The 24,725-nt window shown below is 45.8% G+C and overlaps 4 protein-coding genes across 8 annotated transcripts in view; 2 read left to right on the top strand and 2 right to left on the bottom strand.

The window, feature by feature from the left end:
- The window catches only part of syt16 (synaptotagmin XVI), a 32,403-nt gene extending 30,524 nt beyond the window's left edge, over positions 1 to 1,879 (bottom strand). Inside the window, exon 1 of one of the 4 annotated variants that reach the window (XM_076749349.1) lies at positions 1,736 to 1,879. In XM_076749349.1, coding sequence (XP_076605464.1) covers positions 1,736 to 1,748 — 13 coding nt within the window. In that variant the 5' untranslated portion in view covers positions 1,749 to 1,879. The remainder of the gene's footprint in view (positions 1 to 1,735) is intronic. The other 3 variants (XM_076749354.1, XM_076749352.1, XM_076749350.1) reach the window with 3 other exon arrangements.
- Positions 1,880 to 2,637: 758 nt separating this feature from the next.
- Positions 2,638 to 6,651, bottom strand: snapc1b (small nuclear RNA activating complex, polypeptide 1b). The gene is made up of 10 exons (XM_076748844.1): positions 6,338 to 6,651; positions 5,408 to 5,564; positions 5,169 to 5,309; positions 4,238 to 4,342; positions 4,004 to 4,159; positions 3,868 to 3,921; positions 3,675 to 3,737; positions 3,424 to 3,556; positions 3,225 to 3,296; positions 2,638 to 3,144 (listed from the first exon to the last, which is right to left on the bottom strand). The coding sequence occupies exons 1-10, from the start codon at positions 6,466 to 6,468 to the stop codon at positions 3,110 to 3,112; spliced, it is 1,047 nt and encodes a 348-aa protein (XP_076604959.1). The 5' UTR covers positions 6,469 to 6,651; the 3' UTR covers positions 2,638 to 3,109.
- A 423-nt stretch (positions 6,652 to 7,074) lies between these two features.
- Positions 7,075 to 9,971, top strand: yipf6 (Yip1 domain family, member 6). Of its 2 annotated transcripts, XR_013078181.1 has the most exons (3): positions 7,075 to 7,620; positions 7,935 to 9,095; positions 9,127 to 9,971. XR_013078181.1 is itself a non-coding variant. In XM_076749455.1 (2 exons), the coding sequence occupies exons 1-2, from the start codon at positions 7,282 to 7,284 to the stop codon at positions 8,280 to 8,282; spliced, it is 687 nt and encodes a 228-aa protein (XP_076605570.1). In that variant the 5' UTR covers positions 7,075 to 7,281; the 3' UTR covers positions 8,283 to 9,971. The 2 variants fall into 2 exon arrangements, 1 of the variants encoding a protein (XP_076605570.1); XM_076749455.1 differs by having other exon boundaries at positions 7,935 to 9,971.
- Positions 9,972 to 20,798: 10,827 nt separating this feature from the next.
- On the top strand, positions 20,799 to 24,699 carry LOC143332255 (uncharacterized). Its single transcript, XM_076749596.1, has 4 exons — positions 20,799 to 21,753; positions 22,471 to 22,674; positions 22,754 to 22,964; positions 23,114 to 24,699. The coding sequence occupies exons 1-4, from the start codon at positions 21,048 to 21,050 to the stop codon at positions 23,364 to 23,366; spliced, it is 1,374 nt and encodes a 457-aa protein (XP_076605711.1). The 5' UTR covers positions 20,799 to 21,047; the 3' UTR covers positions 23,367 to 24,699.
- The last annotated feature ends 26 nt before the right edge of the window (positions 24,700 to 24,725 follow it).

The raw sequence follows: 24,725 nt of genomic DNA, 5'->3' as shown, positions 1-24,725 counted from the left end.
AAAACGAAACTCACTCAACGTCCCATCGTTCGGCTGTGAGGGCATTCACGCAGGAGCCACCTGGAATTCCGGAAGAAGCGGTTTAAAAGGGTCCAGCTGGAACAGGTAGCCTACGCGGGTTTGCACGGGATCAAGTAAGTGCGACCTCGGGTGTTTCGTGGATTAGTTCCAGACCTGAAGTCCCGGAAAACCGCGCGCTTCTGTGAGCGACCAACATCCAGCAGAAGCGTCTGACACAGAGGGAACAAAGCGTCCATCCTCAGGTAGACAACAGGTGCGCACAAGGTGAGCGGCGGCGACGTCATCGATCAGTGCGCTTCAGGATTGGTTAGAAAAGTTTGCTCACATAACGTCTCCATGGCAATGGAACCACGTGGTTAAACTGTCAAAGTGGGGGATGTTCGAGGTTACTGAACTGTTGAGTCTCATTCTGCTCATTTAAGTTTACATCATCATCATTAAGACTTATCAAAGGGACAGAGGACAGCTCGCCCAGGGGACAGCTTCATGCTCTGCGGTGTGTTTCTGAGGGTGGGACGGCTCACAGGAAGCCAAAGGCTGCTGGAATCCTTTTCATTTGTGCACAGACTCAGTGAGAAGAGGTGAAATCATCAGAGCAGAAAAGCTGCTCATATAAAATCTTTAATGAGCTGCAGGATTTATGGATGAAATGGTGATGATGTGTGACTTTAACTCTGCTTTGAGGACAGTCCTACGGGTCACCCACGTGTCCTGATGAAGATTTAGAAGCTGATGGACTCTTTAGGTCTATTTGATCTACTTCAGTGTATGCAGATGACACTAGTTTGCTATTGAGTCCAAAATATTCTTGTTTGCTTCTTGAACTTGAAGTTTTTAGTAATCTGGATTGAAAGTGAATGATGAAACGTGTAATCTGTAGCCTTGTGGGAGTGAAAGTCAGAAATGATAAAATGTCAGGTAAGATAATGATTTTGTTGTGCGTTAATGATTTAGGTCGTGTGATTCCAGAGAGCTTAGAGGACCTTTGTACACTGAATTATAATGATAAGGATGGATACGACATTAACTTTAATCTCATTCACTAATTTCTTGGTTGCACCACAATTTATTTCTCAGACCTTCTGTATTTAGAGGCTTAATGCTTCTTCTTGAAAACCTCCTTTGTCTGAAAATGATCACCTATTTGAATGGAGACTGGTGCTGGCATGCAGTAACTGGAGGGCTCCCATCTATTGTCTCAAAGACATGATGAATAATGATAAAGGCAAGGTACCACAGGGTGTCTTTAAACTCATCATGGAGGTAGACAGGCTCTCAGTGGGCCTCTATTATAAAACAGCACAGTACAGGAAAAAAAGACATCACCATCATCTGAATATCTGAGGAGAAATCTGTTATGTTTTGGCACAGGAGATACAAAAATAGATTTCCATGGAGTGGCCATGATGAGGCAACTATCAACTCTCCAGCGGGTACCACAATACACCCTGCAGAAATACTGAAGGAGTATCAGACTTATTTATTTATTTAGAGATCGATAAAGGCCGTGAAATATCAAAAATATGGCTAAAATGCAGAGCAGCAGCAGAATTGGCTCAAAGAGAATGAACTGGCCTGCACATCCTGTCGCTCTCTGAGAGCCAAACCCCAAAACAGAGCGCAGGGAGAGCCTGAAAACAGCATCCATCAGCAGCACCGACACGGGAAAAACGGGCTGAGAGGCGGTCACACGGCAGGAGAGAGTCGTACTTACTGTCCGAGGCCATGGCTGCGGCTGTCTCCCTCACTCTCACAGCGGAACCGAGCGCACGATCAGCGGAGCAGAGGCAGCAGCGTCCCCGCCGCTCCTCATCCTCCAGAGCCGCAAATCCGCAGCCACACAGCAGCGAGCGAAGACCCCTTCACGGACTGTGGGAAATGTCTACGCTCCGAGGTTTTGCGCTCAAATCGTTTTCGAAATTTGGGAACTTAAACCTTCAAATTATGATTTTTTGCTCCATTGAATTAGTCGTTTATGGCCTGATTTCTACAAACCACTTGCTCAAATTGATTCAATTTAAGAAGCAATAGGAGAACATTTACCTCAACACACATAACCCACGGTCTTTGAACGTACCGTTCGTCCATCAGTGCTGCCCTGCAAAACCAAAAAGCAGCAACTGTGATACATATTTAACTAGTTAACGTTTAGTTAAGACCCAAATCTGACCTGTTTAACTGAGTGCTAGTTGACATTTGTTTTAACGTAGAAAAACGTGTAATTTAAACGTGTAACACTAAAGAAAACATTACACAAAAACCTCAAAACAGCCAAATCCAGGTGAAACTGACCGGTGAGGTTGCCTTAGCTCATGAAGATCGGTGTACTTTTGTGCTACTTTCACTCTGAGCTGCTTTCTGTGACTGAAATAAACTCTTTATACAAACATCTTCGTGATTTATCCCACATATGCAGCATATTCAGCTAAACCCAGAGAACAGAAATAACTAAACCAGTCAGTTCAAGGCTAAAGTTTGGCTGGTAAGCCAGCTCACCTGGCTTAGTAAATCACTGATGGAAGCTCAAAAGTGCAGAATTGGAGCGATGAAACCGGGTTAACGTTAACATTTCACTTCAGTCTGAATCAAATGTCACAAGGACGAGATGGAGAACATAACATCTGAAAAAAATAGGTTTTATATAAAACAGCTAAAATAATGTTTTTAAACAGAGAAACAAAAATGATCAGAAATCAACTTTTGGACAGAAGAAGCTGCAGAGAAAAACTTTCTGATGTTTACAGTCATTAACTGCTGAACTCTGTCAAAAAGTGCATTCGGTGTGTTCAAAGACACGCGAGACGCTTCTTCACTGTAAAACACACACGAGTAAAAAGCTAACGTCTGCAGCTTTGATGAGTTTAAGATCAGAAGCAGAAGAATATTTTAAGTTTTTTAAGATTCTTTTCATTAAAAAATAAAACCTTCTCAAATATAAAAACGTTTTCCACGACACAGAATCAAACATTCAAGCTCACAAAAACTTCCCGACAAGAATAAAATCTGCGTCAACGTTTTCAAACAAACTTCAAAATGCGCTGAACGGCAGCTCCGGGCGGGACGAAGGCCGCCTCCCGCGCCGTCTTCATCACCTCTTGGATTTTCTGTATATTTCTGGTTTTTCTGAAAAAGAAAAGAACATAAATCTTTTGGTCGTCGAGGCGTTCAGAGAAAACTCGTCTGATTGGCTGCTGGCGGCTCACCTCCAGGAACGAAGTCCAGCGAGGTGAGACGGTTGATGTTCGTGGTCGCTGTGGCTTCTGTCCACGTGTCCCCTGACAGGACGGAGGTTTCAGTCAGTCTGTGTACTTTACACTTATTTTTGTAGTATTTTCTGATAGTAACTGCGGTACTTTATTTTTTAATTTGGGGGATTAAAGGAAGCTTGACGGCGGGATTTACCTGAGATCATGACGTTCTTGCCGGCTCTGGCTTTGAGTGATAGTTTATGTATTTTGGAGTGACCTGATGAGCGCGAGGGTCCGGCCTCGGCCGAATCCACCTCCACCTGACGATGACGCCGGGACTTGGAGGCCTGAGAGACGCACATACGCCACGATTTTTGGATGACTTGACAGAAACGAAGGATCCACACAGAAATGCTCATTTGTTGCACATTTAAAGACAATATGAGTAAATGTGAAACCTCAGACCTCTGCTGTCTGTCCGTAAGCTTTGGATTTGATGGAGGCGAGACGCTCGGCTCTCTTCGAGCACTGAGGACACAAAACAGACAGACAGGCACAGGTGAGCATGTGACGGACGGCGGATTGAGGACTGACTCTCCTGCAGGAGACGCGCGGCGCCTCTCGAGCCTTCAGCGAAGCTTCACGGAGCGTAACTCACCTCCTGCTGAGGCGACGATCCCTCGCCATTGTCTTCATCTTCGTCGGTCCTGTCCTGACGAGACATGACAGCATCTCGTCACACCAACTGTGGACAATAATGCGCAATGAAGACAGACGTTTTGTCCAAGACTCACCTTCCTTTGCTGCCACTCGTAGAAATCCACCACAGTGCCGCGCAGCTGAGGGACCAGGTCTTTACGGATCAGGCTGACGGACGAAGACGGCTGTTCGGTCTCAGAGAGGACAGAAGTCTTCAGCTTCTCGTAGATCTCGTGAATGTTGGACAGTTCCTGCGAAGGGACAAACAGACGACGTCACGCCTCGTCATTGATCTGCTGCGAAGGCGTTGGACTCGAGTCTCCGCTCACCTCCAGCAGCTCGGTGTTGATCAGCTCCTGCGGACGAGACGCTCGCTCCATGAACTTCTCACACAGCGCCGTCTTCTCCACCTTCCTCTTCTTGTTGAAGGTGAGCTGGCAGGAGAGGAAGACGAGGAGGAGGAGGAAGAGGAAGAGAGAAGGGAGTGAGTGGAAAGAAGGTAGAAGTTATTCAAGAATGAAAGTAAAATGATGTCTTAGAATGATGTTCCAGTCTGTTGTGAGCTGATTTCTGTATTTATGATTTAATAATAAACCTGAGCTTCATGTACCTCATATGTATGTATGTAACATTAAAACCAATGGATGACTGAAACGCTGCTGCTGTGGCAGCTGCACTCGTGGGAAAAGGATTCATGTTTAAGGTTAAAAGGCTCTCTTCCTCTTCAGTCCAGGTACATCCTGGATCACTCTGATTCGTCCTCATCATCAGACCTGCAATAACCAGCCGAGCATGAAAAGGACGGACTGTCCCTGCTGCCTTTCACAAGCATGATACTGATTTTACTCAGAGCTTTTGTTTCTACTGCAGCCTTGTGTCAGCGCTGCACTTTCAGTCATTTAAGCTGACTGATGGTTTATTTCTACCAATCACAGTCCTGCGATCAGTGGTGGAAGGTGTACTCAGATCTTTCACTTCATGTCTTAATTAATGTGAACGTCTCTGTAGCTGTTTCTCACATCTCTGTTGGAGGAAGCCAGAATGGGAATCACCCCTGAACTGACTGGCTGCTCTTGCCCTTAATGCTGCCACCAGGAGGAGACATGGAGGGAGCTGAACTGGGACAGACCACTGGAGGACCTCACTCCAGACTCTGGGCCGGAGTCAAGTCCAGCATGTGCACACAACATCCCTCCATTAAATGTTATTTGGGGTTTTCAGTGAACATCAGTGCGTGTTGGTGTCAGGCAGGCAGCTCACCGGAGCGGGCATGGCGGTGAAGTGGAACGCTTTGTGGAACATCAGCTGCCGCAGGATGTAAATGACATCGAGGTGCTGAGCGTCCATGGCGTCCCTCTCAAACTTCTTCACCTCCTCCCAGTCCTTCAGCGCCAGACGGATCTGCAGCCAGAAACACAAGAAGAAGAAGCAAACACCCGCTTCAGACGGAGCAGGACTTTGTTTGAACGGTCGACCCTTTCGCGTGTCGTGATCCTGACCTGCTCCGAAGGCGACGCCGTCTGACACTGATACAAGCTGTGCAGCAGATAAAGTCCTCCAACTCTGATCTGGAAGCTGAATGGAGGCAGAAAGAAGCGGCAGGCGGTGTCCAGGATCAGGCGGCTGAACGCTCGCTTCTCACGCTTCACGGTGCCGCTGCAAGACGACAACAACACGGAGCACACGGGGTTAAACGCTGAAGACGATGCTGCTCTGCATTTGCACCACGTGCTGAACAGGAAGTGTGTTCTAGATGATGAAGCAAAATAAGCTGCTCAATATTTATTACATCATAACTGTGTTAATTTCTCAAATATGTACAGCTAAGTTAAATATAATGAGAAACTTTCAAGCACATGTGAGCTTATATATGGAACTCATTGAATACTAAATCACAATTATGAGACAAAAAAGTTGCTTAATAGTTAAACAACACAAATAATTCGTGTCAGAAAAAGAGAAAAGTGGCCTCGAAGCCAAAGTTCAGAGGCTACACGTGTAAAAACAGAACAAATGGGACCTAAATGAATTCATAACAATGGGACAAACACCTGAAATGATTAGTCAGATAACCGATTAATGATGATCGATGGATAATAGTTAACAATTCCGATATTCAAGTAAGTGTTTATGACATTTATGAAGGAAAAACAATAGAAACTTAATGGTTCCAGTTTCAAATGTGATTGCTGGTTTTCTGTGTATAAAATCACTGTTTTTTAAGCGTTTGTCATTGTTAAACATTTGAGGACATCAGCTTGGACCCTGGGACACTGTGTGGGACATTTTAAGAGTCAATCGATTAATCAGGAAAAATCAATCGATCATGAAAGCAATCATTGATTGCAGTCCTGTGGAATGCATCGATTTATGACTTATATCTGACTTATATCGTAATGACAGTGTGACATTTTTAAGATGAAACCTACTAGAAAATCTCTGAGAACTTCATTTCCCTCCATATTTTGGAGAAAACCTCGAAGCGGACCGAGTCTGTTTGCTGGAAGCGGCCGAGCAGCTCCTCGCAGTCTGATTTCACCTGTTTCCCGCTCAAATTCATCTCACCGCTGCTTCCCGGACAGCCGACACGTTAAAACACGTTGAAAATCTACAGTCAGTGATTCAATTTAAGACATTTTCCACGAGAAAACGAGCGACAAACACGGAAATCAAAGGACATATCCACAACGTAAACACACGACTCCACAACGACCGTCGACGGTTTAGTGCGTCATCAACACCGGACGTCCTCTGGCTCTAGTGATGCCTTCAGAGTTAATGGTGAAATTGAGCTTTCTAATTATGGCTTCGTTTCGTATATGCATACATTTCTTTTATGCTAGATGTGTCGTAATTCTAGTATAATCTGACAAGAAGTAAAAAAAATGTTTATCTGTTGTTTTGTAAAAATGTATTTAAGATACAATAGAATATCTTCGAAGTGAACAGTCAGGAATATCTCTGTGTAAAGCGATCACCTCTCAATATATTAGAATAATTATATATCAAACCAACAACACACAATTAATTATGAGTTTCATATGGAATATGATTGTATTAACTGTGTAAAACCGCGCTTGTTTTAGTTTAGTGGGATGTTTACTGAGTTTAGCGAGTGTAACTGAACGCACCACCCGGATGTACGTGATTCACGTCCTGCGGAAGTAAACAATCCTCAGCTGACGTGGAGGAGCTGACTTTCACCAGCAGCAGGACAGACTGGATCAACTAGAACTAAATTAGCAGGTCCAGAGAGACATTTGTCGCTTCCGGCGGCGTCTTGTTTTGAGTTGTGTTTAATGGGCTCCGTCGGCGTCCTCTAAACTCTCCGGTTCTTTCACGGCTCTCGTCAAACTCTTCGCTCCAAAGTAAAATGGCGGCAGCGGAGGAGGCCAGCAGGCCGTTCGCCGGTCTCTCAGACGTCTCCATCTCCGAGGACATCCCGGTGGAGGGAGACATCTCTGTGCCCGTCGGCTCCTCCCGGCGGGATGACGAGTTTTCCACGCTGGACGAGCCGGTGAAGGAGACCATCCTGCGGGACCTGCGGGCGGTGGGCAACAAGTTCATCCACGTCCTGTACCCGAAGCGCAGCTCGGCTCTGCTGCGGGACTGGGACCTGTGGGGCCCGCTGCTGCTCTGCGTGACGCTGGCTCTGCTGCTGCAGGGCGGCGCGGCAGACAGCGACGACCAGGGGGGCCCGCAGTTCGCCGAGGTACCGCCTCTGTTCTGCCGTTTAAGTGTTTGGGATGAAGGGGGATGAACAGAGTAGGCAGCTGTCCAGAGACCCCCAGGAGCCCCAGATTCACTCACAGAGTTTGTTAGTTTTAATTAGATTTGTTTGGTAATTCAGTCATTTTTAATTATTTTTCCATTGAAAACAAACTCATTAATCAGTGATCTAAGTTGCTGCATGTTAATGTTTCACAGTCTGTTAGTTCTGCATTATCTTATATCAGCTTGTATCTGTCAAACTAATCTGAAGACTTCATTTAAACTGTTTCTTATATTTCTGTGTTTTTTGTTCAGGTCTTCGTCATCGTCTGGTTCGGCTCCATCATCATCACCCTCAACTCCAAGCTGCTGGGTGGCACCATCTCCTTCTTCCAGAGCCTGTGCGTGTTGGGGTACTGCATCATGCCTCTGACGGTGGCCATGGCCGTGTGCCGCATCGTCCTGGTCGGCGGCTCGGGGACGGTCAGCTTCGCCGTGCGGCTGGTGGTGGTGACGGCGTCCTTCGGCTGGTCGACCTTCGCCTCCACGGCCTTCCTCGCCGACAGCCAGCCGCCGAACCGCAAGGCGCTGGTGGTGTACCCGGTGTTCCTCTTCTACTTCGTGATCGGGTGGATGATCCTGACGTTCTCGCCGTCGCAGTAGAAGGGGAACAAAGATGAGGGAGGTTTCTGTGGAGCGAATGAACTCAAACACCGGCGTCTGCCTTTGAACGAAGACAAACGACTACTGAACTGACTGTGAGTGTTTCTGCCTCTAAAACAGTATTTAGACTCAAGAAACACCAAAATGATTCCAAACAAACTGTGTCAGGTGAAGCGATGGCTCGTACTCAGACTCAGAGGTCCGGCCGATGCCGCGCTGCAGATGGAGAGTTAAGAAGCTGATGAATATGTGCATATTTTAAAGTTTGTCTCCCAAATATGTTTACGAGTAAAAATAAAGGCCGGGGGCTTGTATATAGAGACGCTCTATGAATGTTTGAACAGGAGTTATTATTTTTCCTCCTGGTCTTTCTGGGTGTGTTTGAAACTTCATACTGATCCTGAGGACAAAGTCACTGAACTGACAGGTTACATTTTCACACTAAGCTCTTCATGTTTAGACATTTAGCAGAAGCTCTTCATCTGTCGTGGAGCAGCTGGCACGCAGTTCGTGGCTTTAGTCGTCACCTTTCAAGATGTTCGTTTTCATATTTTGGGGGACATTTTTGTTTTTATTAGATGACAGGAAACAAGAGGAGACACTGGGAATTATATGCGACAGTGCTGTTCAGTCCAGCAGAATGGTTATTTCAGCAGTGACTTGGCAGCCAGTTAGCTTAGCTTAGCACAAAGACTGGAAGCAGGGGGAAACAGCTAGCCTGGTCCCGTCCAAAGGCAGCAAAATCCACCTGCCTGCATCTTAAAAGCTCATTTAGTAATTCTCAAAAATTGCTCGTCCATGTTACGGAGGGTTGTAATGTTTCTTGACCAGGTGGAGACGTGAGAGTGGAATCTCGTCCGTCTCTTGGCAAGAAAGCCAATAACTGTATTTCCCAAAATAAATGTCAGACTATTTCTTTAAGGGCTGAATCTAAAACTGTCAGGTGGATGCAGAGGCTGTTTGGATTTACGTGGATAGAAACAGACTCCTGACTTGATGTTTGTTCAACCGGCTCCAGACCTCGTGACGGTTACCCACATCTCCAATTTCAGTGACGTGAAGACAAACTCGTTTTCACTGACGAGGTTGTTTTCTTCTTCCTGTAGATAATTGAACTGGCTGCTCGCACCCAGTAGTAGTTTCAGATGTCTGAACAGCAGCAGACACATTTTAACCGTCAGAGATTCTTTACTGAGCCTCAATTTTGGATTTCTGTAAGAACAATAAAGAGAAAAGTCTGAGTTTAGAGGAAAATGAAATGAAATGTCGTCACCTCTGTCTTTACCTTCATGTCAAACCTGCTAAATGATCACACCTTCACTTTCTGCTCCTCATGGGCTTAAAACTGCATTCTGGGAAATGTAGGAAATCAGTCGCTGGTGTAGAAGGTTGAGAATTCATCATAAAATAAAACTGCAGAACTTCATTGTAGAAAATGTCACCTGGAGCGACGTGAAGGCCTCAGACTGAACACAGCTGTGAGCTCTCAGTTTGAAGTTTCAGGCTGATCAGATCATGAATGAAACTCTGATTCTGCTTCTTTTCACCTCCTAACCTGTCTGTTGACCTTTGACCTCTGCTCTGTCCTTGATGCTTCCCAAATCTCTGGGGCTTCTTTTGTTCATTTAATTTATATGTATTCATTAACATCAAATGGAGAAGATTAAAATATATTTGATCAGCTGTGAAGTTTATTCATACTTTCAGTCCTTTAACATGTTAACTGTCGACTAACCCATGAAATGTTTGCCTCAACACAAAATGTGCTCACCTGACAATTATTTAAAGTGATTTTTCATCATCACATGAAAAACAGGCCACATTAAGACAATAAGATTTCAAATCTTCCACAACATACACACTGAAATTTCCACTGTGTTCAACAGCAGCGGTGCATCAGAGACCAGACGCACCATTAATGATCCAGTTTTAGGTGCGGAGCTTGAATGCAACATGGAGAGAACGAAATGAGATGAACAGAAGGCGACACTTTAGTTCTGCTTTGTTTCTGCTTCATCTGTGAGCACACAGACCCCAGGGTCACATGACCCAATGACTGAACCACTCTGGCAGGTGGTAGCTAGAAGGTCACTTCCTGACTCTGTTACCATTGCAACCGAGGTCCCATAGATAAAGTATGTGTACATAGACGGGACATTTCAAGGAGAACTGGCCAGATATCAACAGTTTTGGATAAGAACTAGGCTGAATGAGACCTCAGTTATTAAAACAAAAGTCAAGACGTACGTAGACGTGAGCTCATGTTTAGATTGAGGCGCCCGACAGAATGTTCACACATACCAATGACAGATAGAGAACGGCCGTATCTGAGGAGGGAACGAGGAACTGATGAGGCACAACCATGACCCTCCTGCAGCTCATCAGCTTCTCCTCGATGCATCAAGCATGCAATAAAAACTTCTGCTGAAGACGTCTAAGGTTTCCTTCCTCCAGCCCACAACAACGTCCATCGCAGTTATGAGGGAATTTTCTATCCCAGGCTTTCGGTACAGTTAGGCGCCCAAAGGTCTGAAGGTTGGACAACACAGAGACCTCAGACAGAGACACATTAACATAATATTTAGAGGCCATTCTAGCAGACAGCCGATAGGAGGTCTCTCCCCCTGTTCTTACTATGGAGGTAGCCAAGGTCTTATAGATAAACTGCACAGACAGAGACCGGACCAATTCAAGGAGGATTGTTCGAGGTCACATTTTAATAAAGAATTGGGTCAAAGTTTCCTCAGTTAGAGGATTGGATGTCAGGGCATACGTAAGTATGGGAGGAGCTATTCTTTGGTTTTGACTATCCAATAGAGTACCACAAATGTAGAAGGTAGGTATAGAATATTCATAATATTGTGTTGCTCATCAACTTCTCCTTGATGCATCAAGCCTGCAATAAATACTTCTGCACAACATCTGAAGTCTCCTGGTGAACTCCTTCCTTCAGCTCCCAAGAACTTCCATCGCAGAATCTCAACAGAACACGTCCAGTAAGCACAAGTTAAAGCTTTTCTTTTCTTTGCTTCGCCATGTCTGTGTTTGACAAGATCATAAAGAATTCAATTCGATTCAGTGTGTTAAACGTTGATGTCAGTGGTCGGTTGGACGATTTGGAGAAAGCTTTCATCATAAAAAGCTTCTGAACTGCTACAACTGATAAAACACTACAACACATTTCAGAGATTTAGATGCTTTGACACATTTGTAGAAATCTTGCTGGTTGTTGTTTGAATGTCTTGATTTAATGTGAATGTTGTAAAAATGGGCAGTAAACAGTCCACAGCTGGAGTTAGACACAAATCTTTGAATAATCCAGCAAAAGTTGACACTTCAGAAAAAAACACTAAAGCTAAAAGTGATCGGAGAGAAGAGTCCAACGCTCACGGACAGACACTGAACACACCACAGGCTGACACATGCATGCATGAGGCAATGTTTCCTCCCAGAAGGCCTGCTGGCGTCGTGGGGAGGCAGAGAAGATGGTGTTATGTAATGCCTTTTACTGCGCTCATGTGTGACTGGACGAACGGCGAATGGCCTTACGGAGGTTCTTTTGATGAATGTAAGCTGCAACTGGCCGAAACAATGACAGATGTTTGCAAAGGAAATCCAAGCTGGGATTTCAAATACATGAGAGACTGTGTGAGAGTGTGGCAGGAGACTGGCTGGCAGAGGCAGGGACAGAGTGGTGCAGATGTTGTAATACCTGAGGAGTTACGACAAACTATAGATCAATGTGCCGCCTGTCTCCCTGCTCGTCACCTTCCTTTGTTGGAGATGACTTTGCAAACTAGAGCTGCAGACACAACCAAAATTAAAGAATGTCACCAAAACGATGCTGCTGCCATTGTGACATCAATGATGTATGATTGGGCGAAGCGGCAAGGCAAACCCACCTCAGACAGGCTGTTAAAGGTACTGCGTGATGCTCATCTGCCAGTGCCAATGCAGTCAGTGAGAAAAGAAGTAAGCAACAGAACAATGGACAGAAGCACAAATAATACGACGTTGTCCTGTACTAAACTGTCAGGTGAGTCAGGTGGAGAGAGGAGACACACAGATGGTGACTTTCTTTTGCATGCTTCAGCTGCTCGAGTCCACGGGTGGCAAGTTGAGGAAAGATGGCGGACTGAGAGACCATTGGCCGCCCAGTTGAATAGAGTCAATCAAGAGCAGGGAGACACTGAGGGACAGAGCTCTGCACAGGGTGAGAGCAGAGAAGAAACTGACTCAGATTCAGAATTAGACACTCCCGAAGAGGAGGAGTCAGACGAAACGGACACACAACCACAGGGAGCAACATCATCCCATGCAGTTACTGATCACACACACACACAGCCACCAATAAAAGCTCCTCACATCACGGTGAGAGTATGTCAGCCGTGGACGCCGTCTGAGATAATGGACATCTTGCAGAAAGCACCAAACCCAGTTAGCAGCCCAGATAAATATCTCTCATGGCTCACACTTGTATGCACCGTTTACAACTGTCGAGTACCTGACGTGAAGCAGTTAGTCGCTCTCACATATGGTGCTCAGTGGTCTCTGTGCAAAGACTCATTCGTTTTCCCTGATTCAGGAGATGATGGCCGGTGGCCTACAGCCAAAACACTGCAGAGCTGGTTAGCTGAGGATGCTAAAACTGCCGTTGCTGCATGTGCACAATCTCAAAGTGATTTTTCGCAGGTAATCCATTGTGTGCAAGGAAGTCGGGAGCCTTTACCAGAATTCCTGCAGAGATTTGTCTCAACATGGGACACTCATGCTGGAAGAAAACGTGACAGTAATGACCTCTTCGCTATTCAAACCCTTCTGCAAAACTTGAAGCCACACATTGCATCATGCTACAAAATGGCAGTTCCTGATTGGCAGTATATAAACTGGAAAGACACAACGAACAAGCTGTTGGGTTTATACAGAAACCAAGTTTTCTCCCAAAGCGGCGCTGCTGTTCGAGCCAAACTGACGCCTCAGCATGTGAACACTGTTGATAAGCCTCAGAACGGGCGTGGACGGCCTTACTACAAACATGACAAAAAACAGAAAAAAGGAAAATGCCTCAAATGTGGCAAACTGGGTCACTGGGCACATGAGTGTAGAGCCCCACAAAGTCTCAAAACTTTGGGTTACATGAATAATCCCAACACGAAGCATGGCTACAACACATGTGGCAATCTCCCCACTTTACCACCACCAATAATCAATAATAATAATAATAACCAAACATCCAATAATCCCTCACAAGATCCAACTATGCCAGCTGAGGTCAACAGTACTACAGTTGATATTTTGGTTGACAGTGGAGCAACTATTTTGACAGTGAAGGCTAACAAGCGAGTGTGTACAGCAGCTTCTGAAGCTGTTCCTGCTGTGGGTGGTGCTGGTGTTCCTACTGCAGAGCCAGTGTCTACGAAGGCTGATGGAGCAGCTGCAGGTTCAGAGGTTCAGCGTTCATTTCTGATCTCTGAGAGGAGCCCGATCAATCTAATGGGCCGAGATCTGTTATGCAAACTGCACGCTGTCATTCGCTGTACTCCAGAGGGCTTGTGGTTAACTGTTCCTGATGACAGAGCTGTAGAGGCGGTTCACTTTTTTCAGTCCACTGCTGACTGTTTGTACTGCTGGACGTTACCAGGCTTTGATTTGGTATCAACGTTTACTGTGTCAAACATTCAGCAGATTGCTAAAACGTCACCTTCATGTGCGTCATTGATGTCTGCAATGAGGCCTGTCCTGCGATGCCACTGCACAGCAGCATTGAAACCCTCAGATGATTACAAGCAACTGGCTGATGCACTCGTGAATACACATGAATGGCTTAAGTGTGAGAAAATGTTGTTCGTGGGTCCTCAGGGGTGTGCTTTGTCAGTTCAACTATCTGCTGCACAGAGCAGGTTGTTCAAAGTCAGTAACTCAGCTCCTCATGTTTCTGTTGCTGTGACACCTGGTTTTCAACCAAAGCATGTTGGAGAAATGATGGCACAATGTCAACAGAAGAGAGAAGCTGTAGCAGGCTCTCTGTCACGCACACAGCTGGTAACAAGTCTTGGCGACGACCTCTACATGCTTCACTTAACTGAACAACTGACACTGCCACAAAGTACTTTTGTGCTGCAGCAGCCACCTCTTCCAGTGCATTATGGACCTCCTCCTGACCTTGTTGAAGTTCCAGCCATTTTGTGGGCTAAACATAAGAATCATGTGGGACTTGTAAAGTCTGCTCTGCCTCATAGAGTGACACTTAAAGCTAATGCTACGCTGCCTGCAATCAGACAACACCCCTTAGATCAGAAAGCAATAGCTGGAATTGAAGGAGTGATTCAATCTCTTTTACATCAAAGTGTGTTAGTTGAAACATTCAGCCGGTGCAACACTCCTATTTTTCCTATTCCAAAGCCAGGTCATCCAGATGAGTGGCGCTTTGCTCAGGATCTGCAAGCCGTCAACAACATTGTACTCCCTACAGCTCCAGTTGTCCCTGACACGAACTTGATTTTGGCTTCTTTACCCCCTGATTCCAAATACTACACAGTCGTGGATTTGTGTTCCGCTCTCTTCTCCATTCCATTACACCCAGACAGCCAGTATTTGTTTGCTTTTACTTTTAAAGGTAAACAATACACATGGCAGCGATTGATGCAGGGTTACGTCGAGAGTCCGATGGTGTACGCTGCAGCGGTAAAACGTGATCTGGAAGATTTGCAGTTGCCAGGAGGGAGCACCCTCTTACACTGCGCTGATGACTTGTTGGTAGCTTCTCCATCCAAAGAGGCCTGCCGCTCTGACTCTGTTTTGGTCCTGAAAAGACTGGCCGAATGTGGTCACAGAGCTTCACTGGCTAAGCTGCAGTTTTGTCTGCCTGAGGTTACATACCTGGGACACATTCTGAAGGATGGACTGCGTCTGTTGTCACCACAGAGGGTGAAAGTCTTGAGCAACATGCTTCCACCTAAGACTAAGAAAGAGATGCTTTCATTTCTGGGGATGGCGAATCGCTGCAGACACTGGATTCATGACTATGCTGCCATGGACTCTGTTTTGAGAGCAGCCACTGTGCCGTCTGCCCTCCCCTCTGTGCAGTGGACAGAGAACATGTACAAGACCTTTCAAGATCTGAAGCAAGCACTTTCCACTGCTCCAGCCTTAGGCCTGCCAGACTATCACCAGCCGTTTCATCTGCATGTCCATGAGAAGAACGGCTTTGCTTCGGGCATCCTGGTGCAAAAACATGGGTCACACTACCGACCTGTTGCGTACTACTCATCAGGACTCTCGCCAGTAATCCGCGGTCTGCCTGGCTGCCTTCGATCTGTGGCCGCTGTTGCCACCATGATTGATAAATCTGCTCACATTGTACTAGCTCATGACTGTGTGGTTCACGTTCCTCATGCGGTGTTGCACATCTTAAACACCTCCTCTTTTCAGCGCCTGACAGCAGCACGTCGCTCAGGCTATGAGGCAGTCATTCTTTCCAGTCCTCACATTTCTTTAACATGTTCACCTCCCTTGAACCCAGCTACTCTTCTTCCATGGAGCGCTGAAGGTACTGAGCACGATTGCATTGCTGCAATTGAAACTAGCACGTCACCAAGGCCAGACCTACTGCAGACACCAATACCAAATTCTGATATGATTCTTCACACTGATGGTTCAGTCTGTAGATCAGCTGACGACAAACTTCTTGCTGGCTTTGCAGTAGTGAATGATTGGGAAGTGTTGGAAGCCCGAGCATTACCTAACGGCACGTCAGCTCAAGCTGCAGAATTGTACGCTCTTACAAGAGCTTGCATTCTTGCCAAAGACAAAGTTGCTACCGTTTACACTGATTCCAGATATGCTTTTGGTGTCGCTCATGAATTTGGTCAGTTGTGGAAGATGAGAGGATTCCTCACTTCCTCTGGAAAGCCAATTCAACATCACACTCTGGTTGCGAACTTGTTAGAGGCCATTTTGCTCCCATTTCAACTTGCCATTGTCAAAAGTGTTGCTCACACTTCAGGGTCTGGTCCTGTAACACGTGGAAATGTGCTAGCTAACGCTGCAGCCAAACAAGCTGCCGTTTCCTCCTCCTCCACTGTTCAACAACATCATTCATCGGAACAAGCAAACTCGATTCGTACCTGTTCCTTTTATGATGTTGTGGAAATGCAAAATCGCGCTGATGCTAGGGAGGTAAACGTTTGGATGCACAATGGTTGTACTCGCGATTCAGCATCTGGCTTGTGGCTTCACCCCGATGGTCGGCCTGTTTGCCCCCGGTCTCTCCTCCATGTGCTTGCTCATGCTGCACACGGTACCACACATGTAGGCAAAGGAGATATAACTGACTTCATTCGATCACACTGGTTTGCACCAGGCATCACACAAGTATCACACACACTAGTGAACAGATGCATGACATGCCAGCAAAGTAGGAGAAATTTGGAACCAAAATAGGGTTCTTCTGTAAATATGCAAATACATTTTACACATTTGCTGAGTCATCAAGGCCACAAGAATTTGCTGGTGATTGTTCTCCAAGTGGCCAGAAGCAGTTTCTGTGGTAAAAATAACACAGGACCTTGCAAAAATGTGAGGATTTCAGTGGCAATTGTTTGTTTATCGTCATTATCAAGTCCAGTTGCCTTTAGAAGCACTTAGAAGTACAATGACCGAGAACAATGAAAATCTTCACAGACATTTGACTGAGTATGTTCAGAGACTCATGGACATTTTGTGAAAGTTTCATTTGCAGGTATCAAGCAGACTCCTACGACCACCAGAGGAGGAAATTCCTAAATTTGAAGTTGGTGATTTTGCACTAATCAGATCTCTGGAGAATGTGTCTCTCCCAGGTGGAAAAGACTGTTCCAGGTGCTGTTGACAACGGGAAAAGCCCTTAAAGACGAGGGCAGAGCAGAACGGATCCATGCTTCCAGGTGCAGGCCAGCACCGCCTCCAGCTCCCCACAAAGAGGTGCAAAACCACAGCAAGCAAAAGGATGGCGCTGAAGGAAACAGACAATAATCCGACTGATCCAGATGCTGAGCACACGTGTTCTCATATTCTCAATAATGACACGATCACTGATTTTAGTAGTAGTAGTTCTACAAAACCAAATGGTCTCTGTTAGCATCTCAGGGAGGCACATTTAAGGTTGTGGTACTGAATGTTGCTCCTAGAAGTTGTGGATCTGCTTCATGACACAGCCACAGGTATGAAGGAGCAACACACCAATCAAAGATTAAACTGGGGAGATCTTTCAGCTGCATTTGGTTCTTAGGGTTCAGGTTTAATGAAATATTTGCTTACTCTTGCAGAAGCTGTGTTCCTGCTGCTTTTCCTAGTTCCACAGTCACAGTCACTTCTATTGTTTTTGATTCAATCTGAATATTTTATACTCTCTATTTGATGATTATACACATATATTTGAGTCCTATAAGAAGATCACGTTAGTAGGAAATTGTTTAATATTTGACTTTTGTGTTTTTTAATTTTATAATTATTATGTGTGTCGATATATTCTTATAACTTTGATTCTCTTGCACGTGGAGTCAGTTGTGCTTCAGTAAGATGAATGAACATTCCTTCTGTAAATTGATCTTTGTCACAGAGAAAAAAAGATTTTTGTTCTGCTTCTCTAATCTTGATTGATTAACCTTTGACCTCAGAAGGACGGCTCACCCAAACTCAGAGTCACCTCTCCTGTCGGTTTAAAACCCACCGGTCGGCTCCAACACAAAGATCCAAGAAGACACCAAATACATTGATTATTGTTTTGATTTATTCTGATTGATTAGATGTGATGTAGTTGCATTTTCTTAGTTTAGTTTTGATTACTTCTTCATCTCAGGTCATTTATTTTGATTTTTGGTTCAGAATACACTCATTTAATTTTAGCCTGACTTGGAATAAGATAATCAGTTTTGTTTCACTTGATTTCATTTTATTTTCTGTTTTCCTTTAATCTGAGTATTATAAACTCACCTTGTATTACTGTTGTATTTTCTTGTGGTGACATGAATTAATAAGCAGAAGTCTTAATTGGCGGTCGCAGCGTCTTTTACTCCAAATTGGGCCCGGAGATGTTTGGCCTGCGGCTGCCCTTCGGTTCGTATTCACGTTGTTTGTGGAATCACATCACGTGTTTGTGGGCTGAAGGGGGTTCAAATTTGATGGCTTGGTGCATTTTTTTCCTATTTCTGGCATTTTCAACATTGACATTTGTTGTGACTTACTGCTCTAAACGTACGTCACACTGTTAGATGGTTGTTTAGTGTTGACCTCTGTGAAGGAATTTTCCTTTTAATCTCTCCTTTCGGCTTCATCTGTGAGCACACTAAGACCCTGAGGCCTCAGACATTCACACATAACCCAATGTTTTAGGAACCACTGCGGCAGGAAGCTAGAACGTCACTGTCTGCCTCTGATCTTACCAGTTTTAGATAAAGACGAGCGTGACTGCGACCTCAGTTATTAAAGCAAAAGTCAAGACGTACGTAGACGTAAGCTCATGTTCAGATTCAGGCATCCAATAGAATCTTCACACATACCAATGAGATGCAGTACGACGAATTGTTGTGTTACTACTATGATTGTTGTGCTGCTCATCAGCTTCTCCTTGATGCATCAAGCCTGCAATAAAAAAACTTCTGCTTAAGACACCTGAAGTCTCCTGGTGAACTCCTTCCTTCTGCTCTCAAGGACTTCCATCACAAACTACACATTAAAACTGCTTTCTTTTACAAGAGCGAGTACACGTCACAGACCGCATTTAAAGATCCTGACACACACACACAGTCACACCCAACCTGTTTGTCCACATTCTGTGTTAAAGGCATCGACAGTGAACTGGCTGCAGACATTGGCAACACATGAAATAAATGAATATGGAAAGAAAGAAAATACATTGGCTGAGTGGCTGCAGTCATTTAAAGCCATCAGACTGGTGGACGATCACATCACAGGAAAAAGTCCAGCATTCAAAATTTTACTGAAAACTTGCAGATCAGAATATCTGCACAGACATGAATTCTAGTTTTTATTGTGATGGAAGTGAGAAATGATTAAGATGGTGTTTGGCACTTTAAAGTTGGGGACAAATCTGGTGTAGATCAGGATTCCCAAACTTTTCCCTTTGGAGGAAAAGACTTAATGGTGGGCCACGAGCCAAAAATAAACACTCCATGTTTCGTATTGTTTTGCTGAGATGCATCGATGTCGGCAGCGACAACGTCGTGAACAGGATCCCTTTTGGATCCAGTTTTCTGTGATGCGGTCTTAATCCGGTAGGTGGCGGTAATGTACTTCATATGTACGTCAATCCATTTAAATCTCAACAGAAGAAGACGACGACGACCTGTGGAGGACAGCGGTACTATTTTGCTCCGTGAAAAAATAAATAAATAGGTGTGTCCCAATTCAGGGGCTGCATCCTTCGGAGGACCCAGCCTACGCGGTCTCTGGAGGCTGGGTCCTGCGGAGGATCCTCCGTCGGCCGCATCAACTATCGGTAAATGGGACGGTCTAGCCTTCGGAGCGTGTCCTGATTGCGTCACGACGTCATAACTTCTTCCCTCCTAACCCGGGAAAAACACACGTATGGGGTGCAGAGATGCGCCCGTACAGCTCCTATCGCTTGTAAGAGGCGCGAAATGTAGCCTATTATACAACTTACAAATTCACCTGATGTGAATATCTTCACAGCTTCGCGTCGGACGGCGCAACTGTTATATTAGACCTAATCAGAGGAGGGAAGTGACATGATTGCTTAACGTTATGTTACGTGATACAAAGTATCGTTTCAGAGGGCAAGTGCACCTCTTACCGCTTGTGTGTGTCCAGAGGATGATGCCAAATTTTGTTTCAAAGACTAAAAGTCCACAGATAGTTTCCTAAATCATTTTTATTGCAAGAAATATTATCCACCATTCACTCTGATCACTGAATGTGGTTAAAGGAAACTATAAAATCACTCATGTTGTCTCCTGTCTTGCCGTTGTGTTAAATAAACTGTGAAATAACGTATGTTCTGAGTTTCTGTTGCCACGGTTACCAACTAGCGTTTGAGCCAGCGCAATAATTTAGAACAATCAGGCTATTTGACCGGAACTTTTTTATAGTTGTCCTACAACTCTTTTTAACGGACACCCTGCAGCCAATCACAATCGAGTATTCACCCAAAATAAGATATTAGTTGACATGCGAGCTTGTAACATTTGTAAATGAAGAGTTTTAATAAGGCTAACTGTTAACTGAACTCCTCATATCAACAGGTCGCCATTATTAAAAAAAAACAATCGGTGCGCAAAGCCTCTTGGGATATGGGAGGCCGTGAAGGATAGTAGCGACGCATCCTCCAAATACAGGGAAAAGGAGGACGCATTTGTCGGCTGCATTTGGAGGATCCTCCGAATTTGGACGAATTGGGACAGCCTTCGCGCAGCGTTATGACGTAAGCGGCCTTCAAATCCATCCTCCGAAGGATGCAGCCCCTGAATTGGGACACAGCTAATAAATTTCCTCCGTGTAGTCTTCGGTGCGGAGGATTACGTCATCAAAGCGCGACGGCTTCAGCGCGGTGTAAAGATGAGCGAGCTGTGGCCGCGCTTAATGTATAACGGCGCTAATTAAACGCTGCTGGCAGTTTTTGCATGTCAATAAACACACAGTGGGAGTTACGGCAGCTTCAGTCTTCATGCCAAGTTTTATTTCACCCGCTTCCTGTTCCCCTGAAGCGGTCTGAGCTTTAGCTTTTAGCCGCGAACGATTAGTTTACTGATGGAGGAATTGCAGCGGCTTCCTCCTGAAGTTTGGGTCTACGTGTTCAGCTACCTGACCACGGAGGAAAGACACACGGTCCGCACCTGCTGCAGGTACCTGAAGAAGCTCATCGACCACCCGTCCCTGTGGAGGGCCGACACGGTGGTGCTTTCGGACCTCCGCCGCTACACATACGGCTTCTGGGACACCCTGCGCCACCGCAAGCTCACCCGGGTGGCGGTGCGACACCTGCGGCGCAAAGAGTGGCGGCGGCTCGTCACGTTCCTGCCGTCCCTCACCGCCGTCGTGTTCGTGGACGGAGGGCGGCTGTACAAGGAGAAATACCTGGACAACCTGTCGCGTTTCCCCGACTTAAAGGACTTGGGGGTGCGGAACGCCACCTGGGACGAGCCGATGCTGGGGCGGAGCCTGAGCGTACAGCTGCAGGAGCGGCTGACGCACCTGAGCGTGTGTAACGTCCGGCTGACCTGCACGGTGGAGTTCATTAACACCGTGTCGCACCTGGCCAACCTGCGGTACCTGCTCTTCCACCAGCAGGGGGAGGGCTACGGGCTGGACACGGTGAGGCCGGTGCCCCGCAGCGTCTTCCACAACCTGCTGCTGAACCTGAAGAAGCTGAAGCACCTGTCCTGGGGGATGAGGGGGGAGCCTCCAGAGCCGCTGCCCGATGACTACCTCAGCCCCCCGGACCCGGAGCAGCCAGGTCAGCCAGTAACCTGTCTGTCTGCGGTTCACACGCCTGTTTTGACCTCAGCGGCATCCTGAAGCATCCAGGCTGCAACTAATACTCATTGTAATTATTGATTATTGCAATGAATTGATTAAGGATTGGGCAAAATGACACCATAAGCAAGGAAAGATATGCAAGCCATGAGAGAATTATTAATCCCTTTAATAATTACAGTGTGGTTGAATTGATCTGTTATGGAGGGTTTTATGACATTATGCTGTATTCACAGTTTTTGCTTCAGTGTGATCAGGTTCCTTCCAAAAAAAATCTAAATCATCATGTGAATTGTTTTTGTTGTGTTACAGAAGTTAAACTGCAAAAACTGTTCATAACGTGTTGCTTCAGTGTTTTGTAAGTAATTTAAGCCTTTAGTAAGAGCAGCTCTTGGTTAACAGATTATGAGTAATACAAAGTCAACATGTCGACATTTACAACTTCAGACTGAGTTATCATCAAACGCTCCTGTCTTTTTCACAATCTGGCTACCTAAACGTTTGAATGACTCATGACTGATCCATAATGCTTTCATAAAAGCTTGTCTAACCTTTCATAGAACCAACAGTTAGAGTTCATAAACTATTCATAGAGGATGGCTTATTAGAAAGTACCACAGACTTCGTTCCCCTCACTCTCCCCTAAACTGATTAATCAAAATGCCCACCTTAAACTCTCTCCTCCTCTGTCCTGTAGGAGCGTCCCGATACGGCGGCCCGGTGCTGACCAGTCTGGAGCTGGTGGATTACCCAGAAACCATCCTGCCAGAGAACGCACTGAGGAGTCTGACGTCGCTCAGGTCTCTGACTGTGCGCTACAGGTACATCAGAGACGGCATCGAGTGTCGCCTCCCGTCCTGGCTGAGTCCTCTCCAACAGCTCGAGACGCTCTGCATCATCGGTGAGTCGTTGTCTGACAGCTGTCTGTTCTGTGCACTGAAAAAAGAGACAGTGAGACGGTTTTTTTTCTGTCCTCTCAGGTGGTAATTCTCTGGCTACGTACACGACCACCATCCCATCCAGTGTGACCAGGCTGACGCTGCGAGTCGCCATCACTCTGAAGGACATGGACTCCATCGCGCCTAAAGTCCCGGCACTCGAGCACCTCGACATCGAGCAGAACCGCTCCAGCGGAAGCCTCTGCAGGCGAATCCCCATGTTGTTTCCTCAGCTCAGGACACTGAGGATACGGTGAGCCAGACAGCAAGTTATTCTAGGTTTATTGTAAGGAGTCACACCAGCAAGCAGCGTCTTCCTTCTACCCATAATCCTCTGCAGTTTGCTCTTAATGTTCATTTCATGCAGTTAAAGTCTCACTCAGCTCCTCTGTTGTCTCTCAGGTTTTTCCGCAGAGAACCAGAGAAAGACCTGCTGAGCCTCCACCGGCTGCGACACCTGGTGCAGCTGGAGCTGCTGGTGGAGCGCTCCTTCATCCTGAGGGATTACCTGAACGGTCACCCCTGGCCCAGCCCCTGCGTGCAGGAGCTGATCAACCAGCTCCGAGAGCTGTCCGAGAACAGGATCACCGTCATCACAACGATGCGCCAGAGAAACCCGCTGCGAGAGTGTGACTGTGTGTGGGAGGGGGACTGAGGGGAGGAAGAGGAGAAAACTGCGAAGCTAGATGTTATTCAGCCTGATGAGAGAAGACGACAGGGTGGCCACCAGAGTCGGAACAGAGAGAGCAAAAGACATCAAAAACCTGACTGACTCCTGTGGGGATGATAGCAGGTGGAGCCACTTTTCCTCTGAGATAAAAGGTATTAAGACGGCCGAAAACGAGGCCACTGAGGGTCTAACATTCACAATCCTCCAGGGTACATATGAGCTGTGAGCAGTTCAGCAAAATGACTTTCATCAGACTGACGACTCGGCGCTGACCGTTAACTCGCACCGTAGTTTCTCAACTGAGGCTGCTCATCAGGTAACGGTCAAGACTCAAAATAATCAGCAGAAGCAAGACCAGCACAAGCAGAGCAGGACCGCTGGAATCACCTGGAAACCACTTCCACAGCCCACAGGGTGAACTCAGCAAGAGTCCTTGACCTCCCAGGACCTGGCGTCCACGAGTGGACATCACATTATGGGTCATCTAGACCACAATATTAAATTTTGCTCTATAAATTTAAAACGAATGTCCTCATATGTGGACATCATTTTTCTCAGAAACTACATCATGTAAAAAGATAATTCTCTGTTTTTATACTCATCAGGTCCCAATCAGCCCAAATAGCAAAGAGACATTAAAAATGCACGCCATGCAGGGTCTCAGGAGGTCAAACCTCCCTCTGATTTATGAATGAAGCATCGCAGGAGGTGTTCACTTTCACTCACGTCAGCTCAGCGTCGATGGAGAAACGGTGGACAGACTGGAGTGAACTGGTGAATCCCAGTAGGATTTCTGAGAGGTGAATTTCACATGACTGTTTTTGCACTGATGAATTAGTGAAAATGTACATTACAGTGAACTTATTATGACAACATGAAGGACATTTAGAGTTTGCATTAACCTGGAAAAAGGGGCTTTTGGAAATAAAGGCCTGATAACGTGGAATCTGGAATCATGACGTCATTTATAAAACTGAGCGGAGGACTTGCATCAGAAGGTGCACGGACGAAACACTTGCGCACAAAAAGAGTCAGATTTCTAAAGAGTAGCAGATTTCTCTTTGATTCAAGGACAAACACTTTGTTTTAAGGTTGTTTGGTTCAGTTTCATTTGTTTCTGAATGAATCATGGACTTACATTCACACTGAGTCAGCATCCTCCTGACAGTCAGGACGGAAACAGGCGCCTACGTTTTCATGGCGGCATTTTCTTTGTTATTTAAAGAACTGCCACTGATTTTATGTGATGAAACGAAAAACTAAACTTATGTAAAACTAATTTGTTTGTTCAGCAAAAATAAATTCTGTCGATTAATTGAAAGTTGTGCATTTTGTGTTTGCTAA

This window comes from Chaetodon auriga, chromosome 14, assembly GCF_051107435.1.
Source record: "Chaetodon auriga isolate fChaAug3 chromosome 14, fChaAug3.hap1, whole genome shotgun sequence".
Taxonomy (NCBI): Eukaryota; Metazoa; Chordata; class Actinopteri; order Chaetodontiformes; family Chaetodontidae; genus Chaetodon; species Chaetodon auriga.
The sequence above is the reverse complement of the archived record's forward strand: the minus strand, read 5'-3'. Positions and strand labels throughout refer to the sequence as shown.

Coding starts and splice junctions, on each gene's coding strand:
- LOC143332255 (XM_076749596.1), top strand. CDS start 21,048: ATGGAGGAATTGCAGCGGCTTCCTCCTGAAGTTTGGGTCTACGTGTTC. Junction 22,675..22,753: donor CGAGACGCTCTGCATCATCG/GTGAGTCGTTGT, acceptor CTGTCCTCTCAG/GTGGTAATTCTCTGGCTACG. Junction 22,965..23,113: donor CTCAGGACACTGAGGATACG/GTGAGCCAGACA, acceptor GTTGTCTCTCAG/GTTTTTCCGCAGAGAACCAG.
- yipf6 (XM_076749455.1), top strand. CDS start 7,282: ATGGCGGCAGCGGAGGAGGCCAGCAGGCCGTTCGCCGGTCTCTCAGAC. Junction 7,621..7,934: donor GGGGCCCGCAGTTCGCCGAG/GTACCGCCTCTG, acceptor TTTTTTGTTCAG/GTCTTCGTCATCGTCTGGTT.
- snapc1b (XM_076748844.1), bottom strand. CDS start 6,468: ATGAATTTGAGCGGGAAACAGGTGAAATCAGACTGCGAGGAGCTGCTC. Junction 4,160..4,237: donor TCAACACCGAGCTGCTGGAG/GTGAGCGGAGAC, acceptor GTCCCTTCGCAG/GAACTGTCCAACATTCACGA. Junction 3,297..3,423: donor CAAGAACGTCATGATCTCAG/GTAAATCCCGCC, acceptor CCGTCCTGTCAG/GGGACACGTGGACAGAAGCC.